Source organism: Aotus nancymaae, unplaced genomic scaffold, assembly GCF_030222135.1.
Source record: "Aotus nancymaae isolate 86718 unplaced genomic scaffold, 86718_ANA_hifiasm-v0.15.2.pri h1tg000089l, whole genome shotgun sequence".
Classification (NCBI taxonomy): domain Eukaryota; kingdom Metazoa; phylum Chordata; class Mammalia; order Primates; family Aotidae; genus Aotus; species Aotus nancymaae.
The window spans coordinates 13,841,473-13,862,618 of NW_026988504.1; the positions used below are offsets into that span (position 1 = coordinate 13,841,473).

Genomic DNA, 21,146 nt, shown 5'->3' on the forward strand with positions numbered 1-21,146 from the left:
ATCTGCCAGTTCTGGGTCTGTTGATTTATTTCTTCACCTACTCATAGTTGCTCTATGTTGGGAGGGTGTCTAACACACACCAGCTGCATTGGATTCTGTGTCAGTTGTCTGTAGTCTGGCTTCAGACAGTTTAGGCATTAGAAAGCAGTGATGGGAGACAGAAGAGCAGGGGACTCCCTACTTTGGGCTGCAGTCACATCACCTCTTTCTGTTGTTTCTGCGGCCCAGAAGCAACAGTGGCTTGCTTCTCACTTCATCATCCTTGTGGAATGTTCATCACCCATCTAATCATGTCATAAAGAATTGCAATCTATTTTAAGCACTTAAGGTAGTCACGGTTTTCTGGTTAGACCCTGCGTGATACCAACAGGGGTCTCTCAAAACTGACTCCAACTGAACTTCACACCAGAAGTCTGAAACATCAGTAAGCAGGATTAGAAATGAAACCATCCAAAGGGAAGTCCATTTTGTGACAAAAGTGTGAAGTTCAGTCTTAACTTCACTGAATCAGGGGTGCTGGGAGTATATGCAAGTGCAGATTTTCTGCAAGCCATGGGGACAACAGGGAAGAAATATACAGTACTTGAGATATTCGTGACAGACATATACCTCCGTGAGTGGAGGATGACCAACTGACCATGTAAACAGGTCTGATGCACAGGATGACTTGAGGGAAGGGGCGTCTAAAGGGAATTCTCCATAAAGTGGAAGCAGAAAGAGACAGTGATTACCACTCCTCTCTGTTCCTTAGTTTCCTAATGTCATTGTGTTTGCTTAGGATGCAAATGGACTGAGGCCCATAGTTACTCTACAAGGCAGCCTGTTCCCCACTCCCACTTCCCCCTGGCTCACACCTTTCCTCCCTCATTCCTATGATGAAAAACGGAATTTATAGACATAGCCCTTAAAGCTCTAAATAAAGTTAAAGAATTGCGGAATTCTTTTGAGACAGGCTCATGCTGCTGTCCTCTAATTATATCCATGAGGTGGTCCTAGACGCTGCTTAGGTGTCCACTTGGCCTAGCCTCAAGTGGATGCTGATTTGGGGGTAGTGATTTAACGTTCCTTTCCCTGAAGGTAAGATCAGCAGCAACAAGTTTTCTTCTTAGTTCTGTGCTTCAGAACACATCCACTCAGCTACTGAGGTTTCCATTTCTGGGTTTGCTGAGAAAGACATGTTGCTCAGGCCTGAATTATATGTTCCTCAAAGGTCCTAACTTCTGAATTATTATTTTTTTGTTGTGGTAAAAATGCATGATATAAAATTGACCATTTTAGCTGTTTGCAAGTGTACAGTTGAGTAGTATTAAGTATATTCACATTGTTGTGAAATGGATCTCCAGAACTTTTCCGTCTTGCAGAATTGAAACTTGATGACCATTAAACATTTCCCCCTCCCTCATCCTAGAAACCACCATCCTACTTTCTGTTTCTATGAATATTACTAGTTTAGATACCTTATATAAGTGGAATATTTGTCTTTTTGTAACTGGTTTATTTCACTTAGCATGTTTTTCAGGTTCATCCATGTTGTAGTATGTGACAGAATTTTCTTCCTTTTTTGTTGAGATGAAGTTTTGCTGTTGTCACTCAGACTGGAGTGCAATGGCTTGATCTCAGCTCACTGCAACATCTGTCTCCTGGATTCAAGCAATTCTCCTGCCTCAGCCTTCCAAGTAGTTGGGATTACAGGCGTCCACCACCACGCCTGAATGATTTTGTATTTTTAGTGGGGACGGGGTTTCACCATGCTGGTCAGGCTGGTTCAAACTCCTGACCTCAAGTGATCCGTTTCAAGGTTGAATACTATTCCATTGTTTGTATATACATACACATTTTGTTTATCCATTAATTTGGACTTTTGTGTTGCTTCCACTTGTGAGTATTGTTGGTATGATTATGAATGTGCGGGTGTCTCTTTGAGAGCTTGCTTTCAATTCTTTTGGAAATATCCTCAGAAGTAGGTCCTAAATGACTTTTGACTCCTCTTTGTTCTCTGAGTTAAAGATCAGAAGTCATTTTCCCTCCCACCTCTGTGCATAGATGACGATGAGCTACACCTTTACTTTGATTTTGATTTTTCAACATTTCAAAAATAAATACATTTTTGTGGCTATAATTATTTGTTTCATTTAACAAATATTCACTACTTTAAGCTACTCTTTATATTTTCAGAGCCATGTAAGATTTGCAACAGGGCTGCCAGATGGTTCCATTTTCTTAATTTTGGTTCTATGTAGCACTTCTCCTTACATCACCATGGGCAGCATCAGTGATTACAAGGTAAGAAAAAGAGGGGGAAAGAAGTTTCGGGAATTTCAGTATCTGTATTTTGAATGCCATGTATTCAAAATGTTTTCTTTTGAGAAAAACATTGGAATGTACGTTTAATTTAGATATTGCAGTTAAACCTTATTCTTAGCAAGTCAGAAAATTTACTTCTAAAAACTCAAAATGCTTTTTATTCCAAAGTCACCTGAAAAGTACAATGATTTTTTCAGAGACTCCAGTTAATCTAAACCTTCAAAGGGAAATATTATAAACCTTTTGACCATGTTATTTCCCAACTAAAAGAAGGAAATCATTGATGTTGAAATTGAAGGCCAAATTTAAGACTTGAATTTCTTTTCCACTCTGGAAATTGCAATTCTGTATTTGTACTTGATTATGCCCATTATCCAGACAAAACAGTTAAATCTATCAGTGTCCACCATCCTGAGCTAGTAACTCTCCGAGATGTTTAGACAAAGGTAAATGTTTTATGTCCTCCACGTCACAAAATAATACTTTTTTTTTTGAGACAGAGTCTCGCTCTGTCACCAGGCTGGAGTGCAGGGGTGCAATCTTGGCTCATTGCAACCTCTGCTTCCCGGGTTCAAGCACTTCTCTTGCCTCAGCCTCCCAAGTGGATGGGATTACAGGCACCCACCCTCACACCTGGCTAATTTTTGTATTTTTAATATTCATCATGTTAGCCAGGATGGTCTTGATCTCCTGACCTTGTGATCTGCCCGCCTCAGCCTCCCAAAGTGCTGGGATTAAAGGTGTGAGCCACCAGCCCTGGCCAATAATTCTTTTCATAGAATTTAATGACATGAACATTATGAGGTCTATTTTTCTATTCATGAGCTGAGTAGTGTTGCAAGTCAAGCCTATCACAATATACATTTTTAAAAAAATAGACAGCTTATAAACCATGAAACTGGCTCTATAAGCCTCAGGTTACAAAACAGTATATGCATACTTTTTTTATTATTAGAAGATTAGATTATATTTATCTTAAAAAATTCTTCCAATGTGTTTGTGTTTATTTTGGAGTTGCATTTTAATTAAATCTATATACACTTCTGTTGTTGTTTTTTTTAATCAGAAAAAAGCAAAGTCCCAGCTATGGATTTCGGGCCTCTACACTTCTGCTTACTGGTGTGGGCAGGCACTAGTGGACGTTAATGTCTTCATTTTAATTCTCCTTTCAATGTATTTAATTGTCTACATAGAAAACATGCAGTACCTTTATATTACAAGCGAAATTGTGTTTGCTTTGGTAAGTAGCACAGTACATAAACCAAATTCCATAAAGTAATTAATAATAAATTTAAAATTGTTATTTTATGTAGTTAAGATGTTCTAATTCATATTTTGTAATAAACCAAAACATAAAACATGCAAAGTGCATGTATGATAAGATGGTTTTTAAAATTTGTAATCAATTTTTCCCTTAGTAATATTTTATTTTCTGACTATATTATTATTTGTATTATCCTCAGGCTATAGTTACTCCTGGTTATGCAGCTTCTCTTGTCTTCTTGATGTATGTGATATCATTTATTTTTCGCAGAAGGAGAAAAAACAGTGGCCTTTGGTCATTTTGCTTCTTTTTTGTAAGTACATATACATACATACAAATAGAGAAATAGAGTTATTTTTTAAACTTTCAATGTAATCTTAAATACAGATGTTTGCCTTAAGAAGTAGGAAAAATTAATAATACTTTAAAATTACAGCATAGAAAAGAGAGAGAAGCATGATGCTGTTACTGAATCAATAATATTTCTGAAGAAAACAGGTGCTATGCTTTGAACAGAATTTATGGAGACTCTTACAGAAGACCTCATGTCTAAAATATCCTGTTAATATAGGGCTTCCTGCAACACTAGAACAAAAACTGGCTTCCTAACATTTGACAGTACAATCCATCTCTACAGTCTTCAAGGTGGTCTTTCTTAACGTTAGCTGCTAATAGCTTCAGATACCAAAGATGTTTTATACTTATGCCAGGTTACTTATTAGTATAAAAGTAAAGAGCTTGTCCAAAATCAAGGAATACTTTGCTGGAAATGTTTACTGAAACTCTAGAGACACCAGAGTACCTTGGGTCCTATACTTCAGGCCTCCATTAACTGATATCCTCAACTGGTGATTGAATGTCTGTCTGGAAAACAGCTTTCAACTCTTGGAATGGGAATCTTGAACCCAAGCAAAGATCAGATATAAGAACTGATATATTTAATATTAGATGGCTGCAAAAGTAATTGTGGTTTTTGCTATTTAAAATAAGGGCAAAACCCCAATTACTTTTGCACCAACTTATACCACCCACTGGCTTCTACAAAAAATTAGTCTGGGACTCTTTTGGCCAGCAGGTAGCTATTGTTCCTTCTCAGTGGACTGAACTTAGGTTTGACTTGTCTGGGTTGTATTTCTTTGTATTCTGCAAAAGTGTCTGTATCTAGATCTTTTACTACCATTAGCACAATCCAGTTGAAGTATAGAAGCTACAGAAAGAACATTAGGGTTACCTCACTCAGAAAACTGAGTGAGATGCTCCTTCAGCAGCTTGTCCTTCAGTCTTAAGTAAACAGCATCATGGAATCGTGGTTCCTTTGGTGGCTTTTCCTACTCTTTGTGTTGACACTTATTACACAGAAATCATTCCAAAATTCACATCTAGATGGACAAATTTTTGCTATGTGTCACATGAAATAGTTGCCCCTGGTTTACCATATACTCACAACTTACCCCAGTTTGTATAGAGTTGGAAATTTCTCAGACAAGGTAGCATTCAATATCAGTGGTAGAAACATACCTCAGCCCTTGCCCTTTAGCTTTTAGTGGAAAAGCTGAGTAGGAATGATTTCCTCATGGCTGCTGGCTCCGTAGTGATGCTTTAGTTTGGAAAACAATATAGACAAGATTTTCTTAACCAGGTTCCAGGAGTTCAAATCTGTGCATCAATTCCATAGACTGTGACAGATCTTCTATAACTTAATATGTCAGAATCTTTCAAAACAATGCACTTCATCTCTAGGCTTAAAGAGCAGAGACCATTTTCCCATTGCAGGGTAAGGAGTGAGAGTCCAATGAAAGCAACCTTCCTTCAAAACATGGCAGAAGACAGAATCTGCATTATCATATTATGAATTCCCCTTGTTTATATAGCAGCAGTTGAATAGATGGACAGGAGAAGAAATTTGACTTTGTTCTTTCTAAGAAAAGTCATGATAATGCAGAATAGCTTCTTTCTTAGGCTTGTGGACTAACGTGGCGATTTAGGTGTTCTCACTGTGATTTGAAAAAAATGGTCACAAATAAAAGATCACAGAAGAAAATCAAACATGACACTGAGAAACACTGTATTTTAAAAATCAAAACACATATACTTAGGATTGCATGCCTTTTATCCTTCGCTGCCAATTATGCTTAAGTTGTTATGGATTCAAATAAGGCAAGACCATATCCCAGAGGCAGGTACATTTTGCAAAATAAAGACTATTCAAAATGTAAAAACAAAATTACACCACAGTGTAGTAGTACAATACATATTTGCATATTTGTAATATCTGATTAGTTTTCCTTTGCCTTATTTATTTCAGTGTTTTTATTTACTGTATTTTTCTATCATTGAACGGAGTCTACAAATTTCTAGAATGGTGGAATGTCAGACTTGAAATAAAATCAAAATTGTCTAGTATGATTCACCTAATTTTATAGAGGAAAAAATTTAAGTAACTTACTCAGGAAAACATGAAGAATAGTGACAGGCTCAGGAATAAACATGAAGTCTTTCAAGTTTATTCAGTCAACCTTATGTCAGTGTCATTCCTCATGTTAAAAAATATGAGACAGTAGCATGGTTGGTGATACTGATTCATAACTTGTGCTGAATAACACATCTTGATTTCAGTAGGCTAAAAGGTTTCAAAATTATACATTTTCACAAAGATCTCAAGCAATTTGCACTAAAATTTGCATTTGCATACAAATAACATAATTTATTTATAAATATATATTGAAAATGTATGTTGTGAGAATTTATCTTTCATTATGCAGCTAGTATCAACTTAAACCATGCTAATCCTAGGACTAAGGTAATTTGTTTACTCCTCACAGGATTGTATGTCAGAAGGTATTGTATATTGATATTCAGTGCAGTTGTTCTTTGGTGATTTGGGCTCCATTCAGAAGGACAGTGTAGGCAATGTCTCTCCATCACTGAGTGAAGTCACAGTCAGCAGTTAATTTGCTTCTAGAGTCCAGTGGACTTCTGTACCCCCAGGGTTGTGGTACTTCATGGGTACCCTAGACCCTGGTCTGATAAAGAAGTACCTGTTCAGCCTATTATGCTGGGTGGTGGAGGTATAGTAGCACATCTTAGCACATAGAGTTCTGGAGTATCCTCTGGCACTGTTAAAGTTTAGACTCCTCTCTTGTCCCAGTGGATGAGAAGAGAGGAAAGAAATTGTAGAAATTTGGAGGTCTAGTAGAGTAAGAGGAGTCAGCTAAATGAATTAAAGGACTTAGAGTGAACCATAGATTTCTCACATGTAAGGGGAGAGATAATAAAAGTAGCTACATTATGGAGTTGTGAGGAGTAAAGTAAATAATTCATACTAAATTATTAATACCTGGCATTTATGTAATATTTAGTGAATTTAGCAATTATGATTCTATTTTTATTATAATCAGTACATTAATAAGATCTGGCAAAGGGTAGTGCTCAATACATATTTGATTGACCAATTGATCCTTAAAACAGAAAAATAAACAATGATCTTTATTCCTTCCAATTTGCCAATAAAAAAATTCTGAAATAAGGCAAGTCCATCACAATAAAAACATACAATCTCAGAAAAGTCATTTGTTTGGTATGGGAAAGAAATGGAGCAGGAAGGACAATGAGAAAGCTCCACAGTAGTCTAGCTGAGAGACAGTATGGATTGTTTGTTTTTGTATAATTGCTATGTAACTTTCAACATATATAGGTTTTTATTCATTAGCAATATTGTTACTTTAGCTATAAAAAGGTAACTCCTCTATCTTCTTGTCTTGGCTTGAATTTAATAATACACTGGCTTAAGAAGCCTATTTGGTCATTTTAGCTTTCACCTTAGTTACCAGTCTTTATCCATTAAGAGTTTTCTATTGGGGATCATATATATTCTTGTTAACAAAAGCTCCTTTTCTACTCCCTCTAAAAGGAGAAATTATCATGACTAAATGGGTATATCTGCATATGGGAACATTATGATATACATCATGAGAACACCTGTATCTTAAATGTTTTACAGAATATCAATGGGTTGAGTATGTCTGAAACAACATATTTGAATTTGCCTTGTAGGCCTCCGTCACCATGTTTTCCATCACTTTAATCAATTATTTTGACCTAAGTGTATTGATTTCCACCATAGTATTGGTTCCTTCGTATACTTTGCTTGGATTTCAAACATTTTTGGAAATGGTAAGAAATGTTAGCAACTGTGTCATTAATTTTGAATATGAAGCATATTAAAGTGCTTTTCCCAGATCAAGAGAGACAGAAAGTAGTGGAACTGGGGAGTGACAGCAAATGGGCATAAGGGATTTTGGGGGAGATGATGAAAATGTTCAAAAGGTGAATTGTGATGATTCTTGCACAACTCTGTAAGCTTGCTAAACATCCTTCAATTCTACTCTTAAAATGAGTGAATTTTATCACAGGCAAAATGAAATCTCAATAAAACATCTAAAATTTTTCCCTATTCACTTTGCAAAATATAGGCATTGTCAAATGCTATTCAAATCTAATGCCAGATTGGGAGAAAAAGTGTACCTGATTTGACAGGTATTTGTTAGCCACTGAGGATAAACTCATATGCAATTCCATTCAATCATTCAAAAATATATAGAAATACTATTTTATATTAGTCACCGTGCTAGTAATTGAGGACATCTGATGAGCAAGATAGCACAGTCCTGACTTTCCCAAAGCTTACTGGAGGCAAAAACAGACCAAACTTACTCAAGTCAATGCAAGGAACTTAAAAGTTACAAAGGACAAGGGCAAAGTGCCAATGGAGGACACACAATGTACAGCTGGTATGTTCTAGCAAGTCAGATAATTCTTCTGGGGAAGTTATATTTAAGTACATTGCTAAAGGCTGAATAAGAATTAATTAATAGGACAGGAAAGTAAGCATGTTCTGCAGAGGAAAGCAAAGGCATTGAAGCAGGAAATGCCAGGAAGCATTAAAGAAACTGAATGTGATTTAAGTGGAGAAAAGTATACGATGATGCCAGGGCAAGATAGTTCAGTGGAGAACACACTTTTTGGAGCTCTGTACCATCCTGGAGGAAATGGCTTTAAGGAAAGTAAAGAGGACATCCATAATCAGGGGTGTCCTTGGCAAACTGAAAAAGCCTTCCATCTGCAAAAATATATCTCCATTAGCTGAGCAATGCCTGAAATTCTTGATTAGAAACTAATCCCTTTGCTTAAAGCATTTTCCTCCTAAGTAGACCTACAAGGTGAGATACATTCATCTAGATCTGTCATGTGTTATTTATGAGGAATGAGTAACTTTCTGAATGAATTGATTGACGAAGAAAGAATAACATGCTGGAACTAATTATTATGATGAGAAAATAGTCACCATTGAGTTAAGAAGGGACTCTGAAAAGTCTTGTCTGGGGCACTTAAAAAAAATACCGTCAACTCCCAGAAATTTTACCAGTGCTAACACTTCTCTCTGCTATGCTTTCAGTAGACTTTCTGCAAATGTTAAAACCAATTAAAAAAAAAATTGGAAGAGAGGAACAGACATAGGTTACTTGCTTATTGAGAGACAGTAAGAGTAGAGTAGGAGGTTCTCCTTCTCTATGGAGAATTATTTTGTCACTTGTGGACACAGAGAAATTGAGCTTGATGAGGGAAAAGTCAATATATAAATTTTATATTATTTAAATGCAGATCATAAAGCAGATAAATTGTCATTTGTGTGTGTGTCTTGTTTTGTCTTTTCAGAGAGACCAGCCGCACCAGAGAGAATTTCCAGAGGCACATTTTGAATTGAGTGCCACCGATTTTCTAGTCAGCTTTATAGTAAGAAGACCTTTCCACCTCGGCACACATTCTTTTGGATGACTGTCAATCACTATAACAATTTGGTCTTGTCCCAAGTGTGCCACTATAAAAGTGTTTTTAAGATGATCTTAGATAAAGCAATTACATTCAGACATGTTTCTGAACCTTAGAGTTACCTTTTACATGCTTGGATGGGCTGTAGTATCCAAAATTTAATATTAAATTTTTTTTGTTTGCTTATCCTATTTACTGTTCCTTCTCTAAATTTGAGAGAGCTTGTGAAAAATAGAGATGCAATATAATTTAATTCTTTTGAATAATAGATAAAAAGGCAAGAATTGAATAAAAGTGAAAGGGAAAATGATTGTTTTGGTGTATTCAGGCTGAAGAGAACTACTGTCTTTGAATCCTATGTGTCAGTACTTTTCTAGGCACAGGAGAAATATAGACAGAAGTCTCTGCCCTTGTGGAGCTTATATTCTGGTGGAAGGAGACAAATAATAAATTAAATAGATAATATATATGGTGTCAGATGGGTGGTCAGGAAAGGCTTCGAGACGAGCACTTCAGTCGTAAGTGACAAGAGTGACCCTGGCTCAATCCAGGGTCAGTCAGGCCAAGGTGGTTGTGACTGAATGACCAAGGAAGAGAGTGATAGGAAAGATGGCCACAGAAGTCATGGGATAAAGGGTGAGGCCAGGAGAAAGGGTTATACAGGGTAATCTAGATTACTCTAAAGGCTTTGACTATTCTGAGTGATGGAAGAGGAGTAATTGGAGGGTTTTAAGCACTGTGATAAGTTCAAACTTAAGTATTTAAAAAGTAGCTCTGGATACTGTGTTGAGAACAGATGTTTAGAGAAAGAGGGGCAGAGATAGTCTAGGTAGGAAGGGGTTACAACAATCCAGGTGAGACAAAATAATGACTTAGGCCTAGATGGGAGTAGCATGAGTAGGGGTGAGAAATAATTGGGTTATGGATAATTTTGAAGATAGAGCAGATAGAATTTACTTACAAACTTAATATGGGTGGTGAGAAGAAAGGAGAGAGGTTTCACTAACCTGGATTGTGAATGTATAGCTACATTTCTTCCCCAATGTATGAGAATGATTCACAACTATTTACCTAAGGACAAAATACCACCAACTTAATTCAAATATTTAAATAATATTTGTGAACTTATACCTAAATGTAACTGTATTTTTTGCTTGTAGCCCTACTTTCAGGCTTTGCTATTCATTTTTGTTCTAAGATGCATGGAACTAAAATATGGAAAGAAAAGAATGCGAAAAGATCCTGTTTTCAGGTTGGGATGAAATTTAACTTTATACTTAATATCATATTTTAACATTCCTAGATGGTGTCTATGTTATTATCCTGTTAATACAGATTTATATTTACAATGGAAGCACATGTTGATTGTCATTAGAGAAGGTGGATTGCTGCCTTATTGCCAAGAAATAGAACTCCCAGGCAGAGTTCTGGCTATAAGCATCTGTAAGAAACCTTCACTCCATCAAAAATGTAATAAAGACCCAAATATGCCATTCTCTCATCAGAGATAATTGTGCATCCTTGAAAAGAAAAGATGGGAAGGAATTGATTTTGCAACATAGTTGAGTGTTTTAAAAATGGAGGGCTGTAGAAAGGATGAGCAGCGAATGATGCTGAAAAAAAAATCTGATGTTATGAAGATGGGTTCAGACTGAGTAGAGAAAATGAGAGTGACACGAATTTTAAAGAGAACGAAGCAGTACTTGCTGACAGATCTGAAAGGGTCAAAGATTCTTACTGGAAGAATGGCAACAACACCAAGAAAGGGATTCTGGCTAGTGGGGCAGGAGTTCTTGGCAAAAGCAGAAGCAATGTTGACAGTCATCATCACATCATCACCTGCACATTAAAGATGACAATAGTAAAATCACAGGAATGCTAATTTTAACACATCTTTTAACAGCTAGAATGCCACATGTAACACATTTCATTTTCTCCATAGAATTTCCCCCCAGATTAGAAATGCTAAACCAAATCCAGAAGAACCCATAGATGAAGATGAAGATGTTCAAGTAGAAAGAATAAGAACAGCAGCTGCTCTGACCACTTCAAATGTGGATGAGGTAAAAAAAAAAAAAAAAAAGCCAAGGACAAAATGGATGTTAATGGATACATTCAAGAACTGTCAAGAACATAATTTGATACACTGGGTTTCATTCTGGAAGTTTGGTGTTCGGTGCATTTTTATATTATGAGTCCAGGACACTCCAAAGAAGTGCCTGCATAATCAAGGCAATTCTTTGGAGTGTCCTGAAGCTAAAAAGAGCATGAAGTCTAATGGTTTTATTTTTCTTTTGAGAAAAGTGGGCTTTTTAAATTAGGGCTATAATTTCAAGACCAATAAAGACCTCATGAGTTAAAGAACTTAAGTTAGATTTGTTGAAGAATGCTAAAAAGCAATTAAAACGTTAAGAGTTACTCTATTTGACTTAGATGTGATAGTTTCATGATGTTAGCCACTCCTCTTCTGACAAGACAATGAGCTGCTTCCATGAAACTAGGCTTCTGTGAAACTCAGTCCATTTAGAAGCAAGAGATATTTTCTACATCAATGAATGCATAATACATTTAGCAGCATGAATTACTCGCAACTCAAAATGCAGTTTGGTTTATGACAGAGGGCATGAAAGGTTCCAGCAGGGACCTAAAGTCTCTGAAATTTAAGAGGAAAACCATGCTGTCATCTCTTCTAGAAACCTGTTATAATTGCCAGCTGTCTACACAAAGAATATGCAGGCCAGAAGAAAAGTTGCTTTTTAAAGAGGAAGAAGAAAATAGCAGCAAGAAATATCTCTTTCTGTGTTCAAGAAGGTCTGTAATCATCACTTTTGAAACTCACCATTATTTTTAGCACTACCTACTAAACTTCCGTGTCATAGGCATAATTTTACTTGTTGAAACATTCATTCGTTTATTCAACATATATATTTTTTAGTGTGCTAGGGAGTGTTTGAGACTCTGGAAATGCAATTATGAAGGAACTAGACAAAGAATATCCAGGTAGAGGAAACAGTGAGGGCAAAGGCTCAGACACATTTAGAAAGGTTGACTCTCTAACCCAGAGGCCAGTGGGTGCATCCACAAATGGAAGGAATAAAGCTATAGAGCTGAGCAGAGCCAGATTAGGTACAGCTTTTGAAAACAGCAATGAGTTTGTGTTTTATACAAGTTAGTGGAATGTCATTGGAGAAATTTTAGTGGACTTGTGTCATATTTAATTTATATTTTGAAAAGATTATAGACTAGCTATTGTTTGTCAGTTTGGGTTGGTGGGGGCAAGTTCAGAGGCTTTTATATCAGTTGAGATGAAAGATGATGGTAACTTGGACACAGGTGGTTGAATTTGGGATGAAGAAAATATCTCTAACTTCTCACATTTGAAAATCATTCATACACATACTCAGTGCATCAGCCATCTATTATGGAAAACAATTGGGCACATTTCCAAATAAAACAAGTAATCTGGGGGGGAAAGACAGATGTATTGACATCAAATTCACAAGCTTTGCAGTAACATTTGGTATAATTACAGAAAATAAAGGACATGCTTTGGTGACGTGGATTGCATATATGTTATAAATCTCAAAATGGTACTAACTGAAGGGTGTAGAGATCTCAGAAGATTTCATCGGAGCAAAAGGTTTATGTTGTTCAGTATTTCACTTCCAATATTCATAGTCCTATTCTTTCTTTCAGGTGAAATTTTGGGATTGCTAGGACCCAATGGTGCTGGAAAAAGCTCATCTATTAGAATGATATCTGGGATCACAAAGCCAACTGCTGGAGAGGTAGTAAGGAAATGGTTTCATTTCCAAAATAGAAATTTCATGATACATATAGATTATGTATTTGTAAAACTATACTTTTTTTTTTTTGCCTTCGGATAAATTTTGTTCTTTTTCCTCTTTAAATTTTTACTGGGCATCAGGTGTTTATAAAAGGACTTGGAATATTACCGGAAACCAATACCTTTCCTTATCAGTTTCTCAGGAACCACCTGAGCTTATTAGGTCTCTTTTCTCCTTTGCACGCAAAACTATATTTTTATATTAGTACTTTAAATCATTTTCTGTAATAAATATATGAAGTAATTTTTATAGTATTTATTTTATGCCTAAACAATTTAGGCACTTATATATGTCAGTTTCTGGAATAATTGCACTATTGGAAAAAAGGCTGCATGTCTTTCTAAAGCTCTTTTGTTTTTTTAGGTGGAACTGAAAGGCTGCAGTTCAGTTTTGGATAAACAGGGGGATGGTGGGGACAGCAAGTTTGTCAAGTTCCTGGGGTACTGCCCTCAGGAGAATGTGCTGTGGCCCATGTTGACTGTGAGGGAGCACCTGGAGGTATATGCTGCTGTGAAGGGGCTCAGGAAAGGGGACGCGAGGCTCGCCATTGCAAGGTACAGATGGGACCTGTGATTCCTTTGTTTCAGAAGGCAGGGAGGTTGTAGCACTGATGATGAATTCACTAATAAAGAATGAGAAGCGGATATGGTATCTCCACCTTTCCAGGGTGTCAGTGGCAGAGCAGGGATGAGGAACAAAATGTGACTTCCTGCATCCCTGAATGAGAGATCTTTAAAAAATGATTGTATAAAATAATTGACAAGGAATAAGTGAACAAAACGCCGTGAATCATCATCCATTTCAGTTTTCTAATTTAAAAAACCTGGAAATGAAATACATCCATTTTCAGTTTCTCATTCAGAATTCTAGTTTTCCTTAAAACTGTTTATGAGGCAAAAAAAAAAACAAAAAAAAACTTTCATGTTCCAAAATAAGCCAATCTCTTTTTTCTTTAATCATGAGTTAGGATTTTGACAATAATATTGCTAAACTTCCCTCCAATACTGGTACTGTTCTGTGTGCTTGGATTTTCCAAAAACCTTCTCTTGACCAGATATTCTCAATCTGTCTTCTATCAGATTGGCAAGTGCTTTCAAATTGCATGAGAAGCTGAATGTTCCAGTGCAGAAATTAGCAGCAGGAACCACGAGAAAGGTATGTGTGGTGTGTGATGCTCTCTGGAGTGCTGGTGTGGTGTGGCAGCAAACAGGGTGTTTTTCTGCATTACAGTTGTGTTTTGTGCTGAGCCTCCTGGGAAACTCACCTGTCTTGCTCCTGGATGAACCGTCTACTGGCATAGACCCTACAGGGCAGCAGCAAATGTGGTGAGCATCATTACAGCCCAGAGCTGCGAGCATGTGCATTAGGGAAGGTTGCATATTTTAACTGATCTTGGAAAATGGTCCTCAAACCCACTGGTTCCTGATTCAGGGATGTAATTTATATTGTCAGGAAAACAAATATTTAATCAATAGATGATCTAATCTGCACATATTCATGTGATATTCAGGTTAAAAAAAACCCAACATATTATTGGAGTTTTAGATTTTTAACGTGGACTGTTAAAATACAAAAATATTTTGCCTTTTAATTATTGAGATGTCTATAACTGTTTCCTACTTTTTTTCTTCTACTTTGTTTCCTTGGAGACTATTAACTTCCTGACACAATTTTCCGATTTTTTTTTTCCTTTTTAATGTGACTTGTCAAATTTGTTCCTCCAGTTTTTCTTGGGTTTATTCTTCTTCTTACTTTCTTATCTAGGATTTACCCTTCGGAATAATAAAATCTTCAATCTAGTTTCATATTTTGTCTGTCCAATACTTTTCCAACTTTAACAAAAACTTTGTTATGGCAATTTTATACAAATGTAGAGAATCGCTGATGAATCCATTATTCCCATCAACCCGTTTAAGCAGGTATCAATAGAACCAATCTCCTTTCATCTCCACCCACTTCCTTTCTCCATCCTATAATTATTTTGAAGGAAATACAAAGTTGCATATTCTTTAATTTATAAATATTTCAGTTAGTACCTCCAGAAGATAAGGAGTCTTCACTTTATTAATTCAACTACAATGTGATTAGCACATCTAAAAATATTTAAAAATTTTCTTTGTTATCAGAAGTCTAGCCAGTATTTACATTGCACTATTTTTTGCATTTGGATCCGAATATGATTCATATATTGTATTTTATCTTTCTACACTTTGTTATTTTAAATACTGTTAATTTTTTTGCTCACTTTAGGCAGGCAATCAAGGCAGTTGTTAAAAACACAGAGAGGAGTGTCCTCCTGACCACCCATAACCTGGCTGAGGCAGAGGCCTTGTGTGACCGTGTGGCCATCATGGTGTCTGGAAGGCTTAGGTAGGTGTCTCTCGAAAGCCTGCATCTGATGCTCAGAATGAGATTTCTCATAGAAAGGGCAAAATCTCTGTGTATGGCTGGAGGCCTTCTGTTTGGTTTCCTTGGTGACACCTTTTCTTCTACATTTAAAATTTAAGAATAACATTAAAAAATTAGGGGAGTATTTTTTCCAACATATTCTCTTTCTTGCCCATAGATGCATTGGATCCATCCAACACCTGAAAAGCAAACTTGGCAAGAATTACACTCTAGAGCTAAAAGTGAAGGAACCTTCTGAAGTGACTTTGGTCCACACTGAGATTCTGAAGCTTTTCCCACAGGCTGCAAGACAGGAAAGGTGAGACTTTTTTTGTTTTTTTGTTTTTTTTGAGACAGTTTCACTCTTGTTGCCCAGGCTGGAGTGCAATGGCACAATCTCGACTCACTGCAACCTCCACCTCCTGGGTTCAAGCGATTCTCCTACCTCAGCCTCCTGAGTAGCTGGGATTACAGGCATGCACCACCATGCCAAAACAGGTTTTTGATTATAGAGAAATACATAGGCTTTATCCACTCACTGGTTTCCTTTTTGCTGTGTGAGAACTTCATGGTGATTTGACTTTATAATAAAAGTTAGGGACCTCAGAAACTGATTTGTTCAGTAACAGATTCTAAGAGATTGAGACCTACTCAGGAAGCTGTGTCACCTGAGGCAGCCCAGGTACACCCTCCTCGGCCATCCCAGGTACACCCTCCTTGGCCATCCCAGGATGATTCCCAGCTCCAGAGGGGGACTTGGAAAGACTTGGGAGAAGGAACTGCTGATGACCCGAACCCACACAGGACCACAATGGCATCCTTCCCGGGCCTCCTCAGAAATGCTTAACATATATAAATATTTAAAATTTAAAAGATGTAAATATTGAGGGTGAATTTTCCCCATAGGAAACAAATGGCAATTGAGATAATCAAAGAGTCTCTCTTTAATGGAATTTTCATACCTTTCCAATGGAGACTGGAAAGGAGTGTGTGTGTGTGTGTGTGTGTGTGTGTGTGTGGTGTGGTGTATGTGCGTGCATGTGCACATATCTGTATGTGTGTGTTTTTGTGTATGTCTGAATGTTATTTGGCAGAGGGCAAGAAGGTGGGGTGGAAACTGAATTTGAAATTCCCATGGAGATATTAGCACATCAAAAAATAGGACATAAAAACTACTATTTTATTTTAGCACAGTGTAAATGTAATTAAATTTTCTAAAATAGTTATCAGGACATGTAACTTAGTCCCATTTCCAGATATTTGTGTCACAAATCAGAGAAGTGGTTTTGATATTGGTGAGAAGATCAAAAATGATAAGACAGAAGGAGCAGAGGAAGATCTGAAGAGGGCCAATCCTGGATGTCTGGTCAACCTTAGTGCCACCTGGGAGCACAAAACCCCTGTTTGGGAATAAGCTGGGAATAGGGCGTGAGGGTTTATAGCCAAAAGTAGCACACAGAAACTAGATGCCCAAAATCAATTCCGGCTCTTCCTTAGAGGTCAGGGAAGTATTTAGTTAAAGTGTTTTATGTCCTTCCTCTACTGTTATCTCCCACTCTCTGAACCTCATATTATTCTTTACAAGTTAGACTTCTGGGAGGAGAAGAAATCAAGATTTGAGGTTTTCTGATTGGCAGCCCCAGCTCTATTGATTTCCTTACTTCTGGATGGCCTTATGGCCTAGAAAGAGTCTTCAAAATAAAAATGTCTTCCCTACAGATCTTTCACCAATATCAACCTCCATCTCCAAGACTTGACACTATTTATGGTTTTACAAAATATTCCTGAATTTATTTTTGTCTAAGTGTTCATATTTTCCATTATAAATATAATGCAAATTACTGGAAATACAAGAAATAAAGAAAAAATTCATTCATTAAAAAAATGAATTAGCTTTCTGATGACAAAGATGAACATTTATTTTGAGGCTAATTCCCAACCTAATTTGAACTAATCAAAGGGAACAGTTTAGAATATCTGGTTTTCAACATGCAAATTTTGCATAAGCTGAGCACATAAATAATTACACTGAGTTATTACCAGAAGAGTTGTCTGCAACAACCAGATACCAAAAATTATTTTTTAAAAATGCTGTGATTTCATATTTAAGCCATACCTTAATCTGCATTACTTTTAAGAAGAAAATTGTTGGTAATATCAATATTTACTTTGATGCTCATTTTCTCCCCTTGAAACTCAGAGTTGAATATGACATTTTCCTATTTTCAGGCATTCCTCCTTGTTAATCTATAAGCTGCCCATGGCAGACGTTTACCCTCTATCACAGACCTTTCACAAATTAGAGTCAGGTAAGAGTGACCACATTCAAATAAATCTTTTGAAGAATCAACTAATACTAAAATAATAATTTAATGGAAGCTAATTATATAACAATTTTTAAAAATAGGCCTGTAGGGCATGATTTTTAATAATTCTAATGGTAGGTAATGGTGGGATTTAATCCCAATTTAGGTTAATCTGACTATGAAAAGAAGTTAATCTGCAGTGCAGGAACTGAAGCTGCAGGAAACGCATGTGCATGACTGTTCTTACTGTGAAGCCATGACATTCCCCTCTAAAAGCCCCTTAGTGTGGCCTGCTTTGTCTACATGTATATAATCCATTCATACCAAGTGTCCCAAATTATTACTTTACTCCCTTTCTTTCCTTGCATATCCACCTCCTTCCCACTTTCTCCCTCAGTTGATTCCCTTGCTTTATATTTCACTAATAAAACAAAAGCAACAGAGAAAGTTTCCATCCATCCATCAACCTCCTTGTGTCTGTGCAGGTGTATTTGACCTTCCTCTATGAATGATAGCTTCGACCGTCCCCTGCATTGTGTGTAACTCCTCTTGGTGAATTGAAATTGTCTACACTCTCTCTTCTGTCATCATATTCTCTGCTTTCAACTGAATCATTTACAACAGCAAAACATCGCAATGTAATTTCTAAGCACAACATAATGGCAAAGAGCTCAAACTCTAGAGCCTGTCTTTCTGGGTTCTCAGCCCAGGACTGCTGCTTACCAGCTGTGACATTGGGTGAGGTACTCATTTCCTGCATATCTAAATGGTTCATCTCTACAACGATGGATACTATTAGGGCCCACTTGACCAAGTTATTAGGATTAAATGAGTAAATATTTTAAGTGCCTAGAACAGTACCTGGCTAATTGTGTTTGACATAATATACACCTCTGCTTTGTTCCATGCTAGACAGATGACTTTCTAGTTCTTCCTAAATGCTGCCAGACATGTAAGCTCCTGCCTCAGGACTTTGTACTTACTAATCCTTCTTCCTGAAATTCTTCCTCCCAAACATCCAGGCTTCTTCCTCACATTTTCAGGTGTCAGTTCAATGATTAATTTACTACTGTGGCCTTTTCTGACCATCTGGTAAAAAAGAGTGCCTAGTGCTCCGTATTTATTTTTACCAGCTTTATTTTTATTCAAAGCCCCTGCCATCAACTTTATTGTATATTTAAGTGTTTCTGTATTTAATGTTACTAGTTCATTTCACTAAAATGCAAACTACATCAAGGCAGGAGTATTTGCCTGTTTTCTTTACTGTTCTATTTCTGACATCTAAGAGTGTCTCACACATAGCAGATTCTTAGTATATAAATGGTGGAAATTAGTGTATAAATGGCTATGTGAATCTGGTGACAAGTGTCATGCAGACTTTTTGGTGGGGAAGTCCAGCAGAGAGATGATATAACAGATGAACTGGCTGAAGGGAGTATTGAGTTCTCTTAAAAAGGATGGGATAGGATCTTCCTCATGTGTAAGAATATTTTAATCAGTGATGTAGTTCTTCAAGGAACTTTTATATCTTCCAAAGACATGCACTCAATACCAAAACAAATATTATTGAAATATAATATGAGAAAATTATAATATCAATGTTAATATAGTATGTATTTCTATTAAATCTGTATGGCTTTCCTTGTTTCATCCTTACCTCAAGCACTTGCTTATTCAGCCTTATCTTCTATTTATATTTATGATTTACATTTTTATTCTTTATGATTTTGAAAAAATTCTTAGTAATAAATTGTAAGCATCTACTATTAATACTAGTCTTATTTATTCTTCAGTGAAGCATAACTTTAACTTGGAAGAATACAGCCTCTCTCAGTGCACATTGGAGAAGGTAAGTCAACTGGTTTGACTTTGTATCATCCTGGTAAATTTCACATGAAAGAAACATGCATTTTCCTGTTCATTTGGAAGACCAACAACTTGATAATCTCTCCTTTTTCTTTCCTTCTTCTCTATCTCCTATTTAGGTATTCTTAGAGCTTTCTAAAGAGCAGGAAGTGGAAAATTTTGATGAAGAAGTTGATACAACTATGAGATGGAAACTCCTCCCTCATTCAGATGAACCTTAAAACCTCAAACCTAATAATTTTTTGTTGATGTTTTATGTTTTATGTTATAATTAATAGTATGTTAGTATGTATAATTTTAAAGATCATTTAATATTAACATCAGGAATAGTTTGTATATTTAGTTAATAAATAAATAAATTTTAAAATTATTCTTTCTCTAAAGCATAGGGGTGATAGCAAACCTGTGATAAAGGCAATGCAAAATATTAGTAAAGTCACCTAAAGAGCCAGGCACTGAGTATTGTGGGAATAAAACTATAAACTTAGAATTTTACAAAATATGACTTTTTTATCTTTTACTAAAACATTCTCTCGTTGAAATATGTGGAGGGTATGTTCAGTAGCCAAGAACTCCAATGGCTACTTCATACCAGTTCATGATACAACAGGTATACAGGTTTTCTTTTATATACAAGTACAACTCAAGAGTCTTCTGAAAATGTTCCAGAAATTGCTTTAAAACTCACAAGTATTAGGAGGTCCTTGGACATACAAATAGACACACACATTGAAAAGTAGATCAAATATACTTTTCAAAAATAAAGGGAGTCAAGGTAGTATTTATTCAGATTTTTAAAAATTTGAATACTCTTAACAATATTAACTTACTATTTTCAGGGGGTGCTAATTTTCCTTGTCATCTTTGAATAGTTTTCTGGGATTTGATATTATTTTAAAATAATTTCTCTCTTATGTAAGTGTATGTGCATGTATGTATATCTATATATTTCCACATCTTTTATATTATTTAATTTAAAAATATCTGTCAATTTGACATATAACTTTGTTCTTTCCCTTAAAAATAGTTATTTCATTCTGAATATTACCAAAAACTTTTCAAAGACCAAGAGTACTCCTACTGTGATTTTTTGGTGTTCACTTATTGTACACAATGATAAGGGGTTCAATTCAACAAGAAGAGTTAACTGTCCTAAATATATATGCACCCAATATTAGAGCACCCAGATTCATAAAACAATGATTTCTAGACCTATGAAAAGACTTAGAGAGCCAAACAATAGTAGGAAACTTCAACACCCCACTGACAGTGTTAAACTTACCGTTGAGGTAGGAAACTAACAAAGAAATTTTGGACTTCAATTTGATACTTGACCAATTG

The 21,146-nt window shown here is 36.1% G+C and overlaps 1 protein-coding gene across 4 annotated transcripts in view; it reads left to right on the forward strand.

The window, feature by feature from the left end:
• Nucleotides 1-20,874, forward strand: part of ABCA6 (ATP binding cassette subfamily A member 6) — a 64,187-nt gene extending 43,313 nt beyond the window's left edge. For 3 of the 4 annotated variants that reach the window (XM_012453823.3, XM_012453821.3, XM_012453822.3), the window contains exons 23-39: nt 2,176-2,283; nt 3,371-3,544; nt 3,768-3,881; nt 7,622-7,741; nt 9,284-9,361; nt 10,558-10,649; nt 11,340-11,460; nt 12,091-12,208; nt 13,094-13,185; nt 13,609-13,799; nt 14,325-14,400; nt 14,476-14,570; nt 15,496-15,615; nt 15,812-15,952; nt 17,863-17,942; nt 19,733-19,788; nt 19,925-20,874. In XM_012453823.3, coding sequence (XP_012309246.2) covers nt 2,176-2,283; nt 3,371-3,544; nt 3,768-3,881; nt 7,622-7,741; nt 9,284-9,361; nt 10,558-10,649; nt 11,340-11,460; nt 12,091-12,208; nt 13,094-13,185; nt 13,609-13,799; nt 14,325-14,400; nt 14,476-14,570; nt 15,496-15,615; nt 15,812-15,952; nt 17,863-17,942; nt 19,733-19,788; nt 19,925-20,026 — 1,878 coding nt within the window. In that variant the 3' untranslated portion in view covers nt 20,027-20,874. The remainder of the gene's footprint in view (nt 1-2,175; nt 2,284-3,370; nt 3,545-3,767; nt 3,882-7,621; nt 7,742-9,283; nt 9,362-10,557; nt 10,650-11,339; nt 11,461-12,090; nt 12,209-13,093; nt 13,186-13,608; nt 13,800-14,324; nt 14,401-14,475; nt 14,571-15,495; nt 15,616-15,811; nt 15,953-17,862; nt 17,943-19,732; nt 19,789-19,924) is intronic. The other variant, XM_064369566.1, reaches the window with a different exon arrangement.
• The last annotated feature ends 272 nt before the right edge of the window (nt 20,875-21,146 follow it).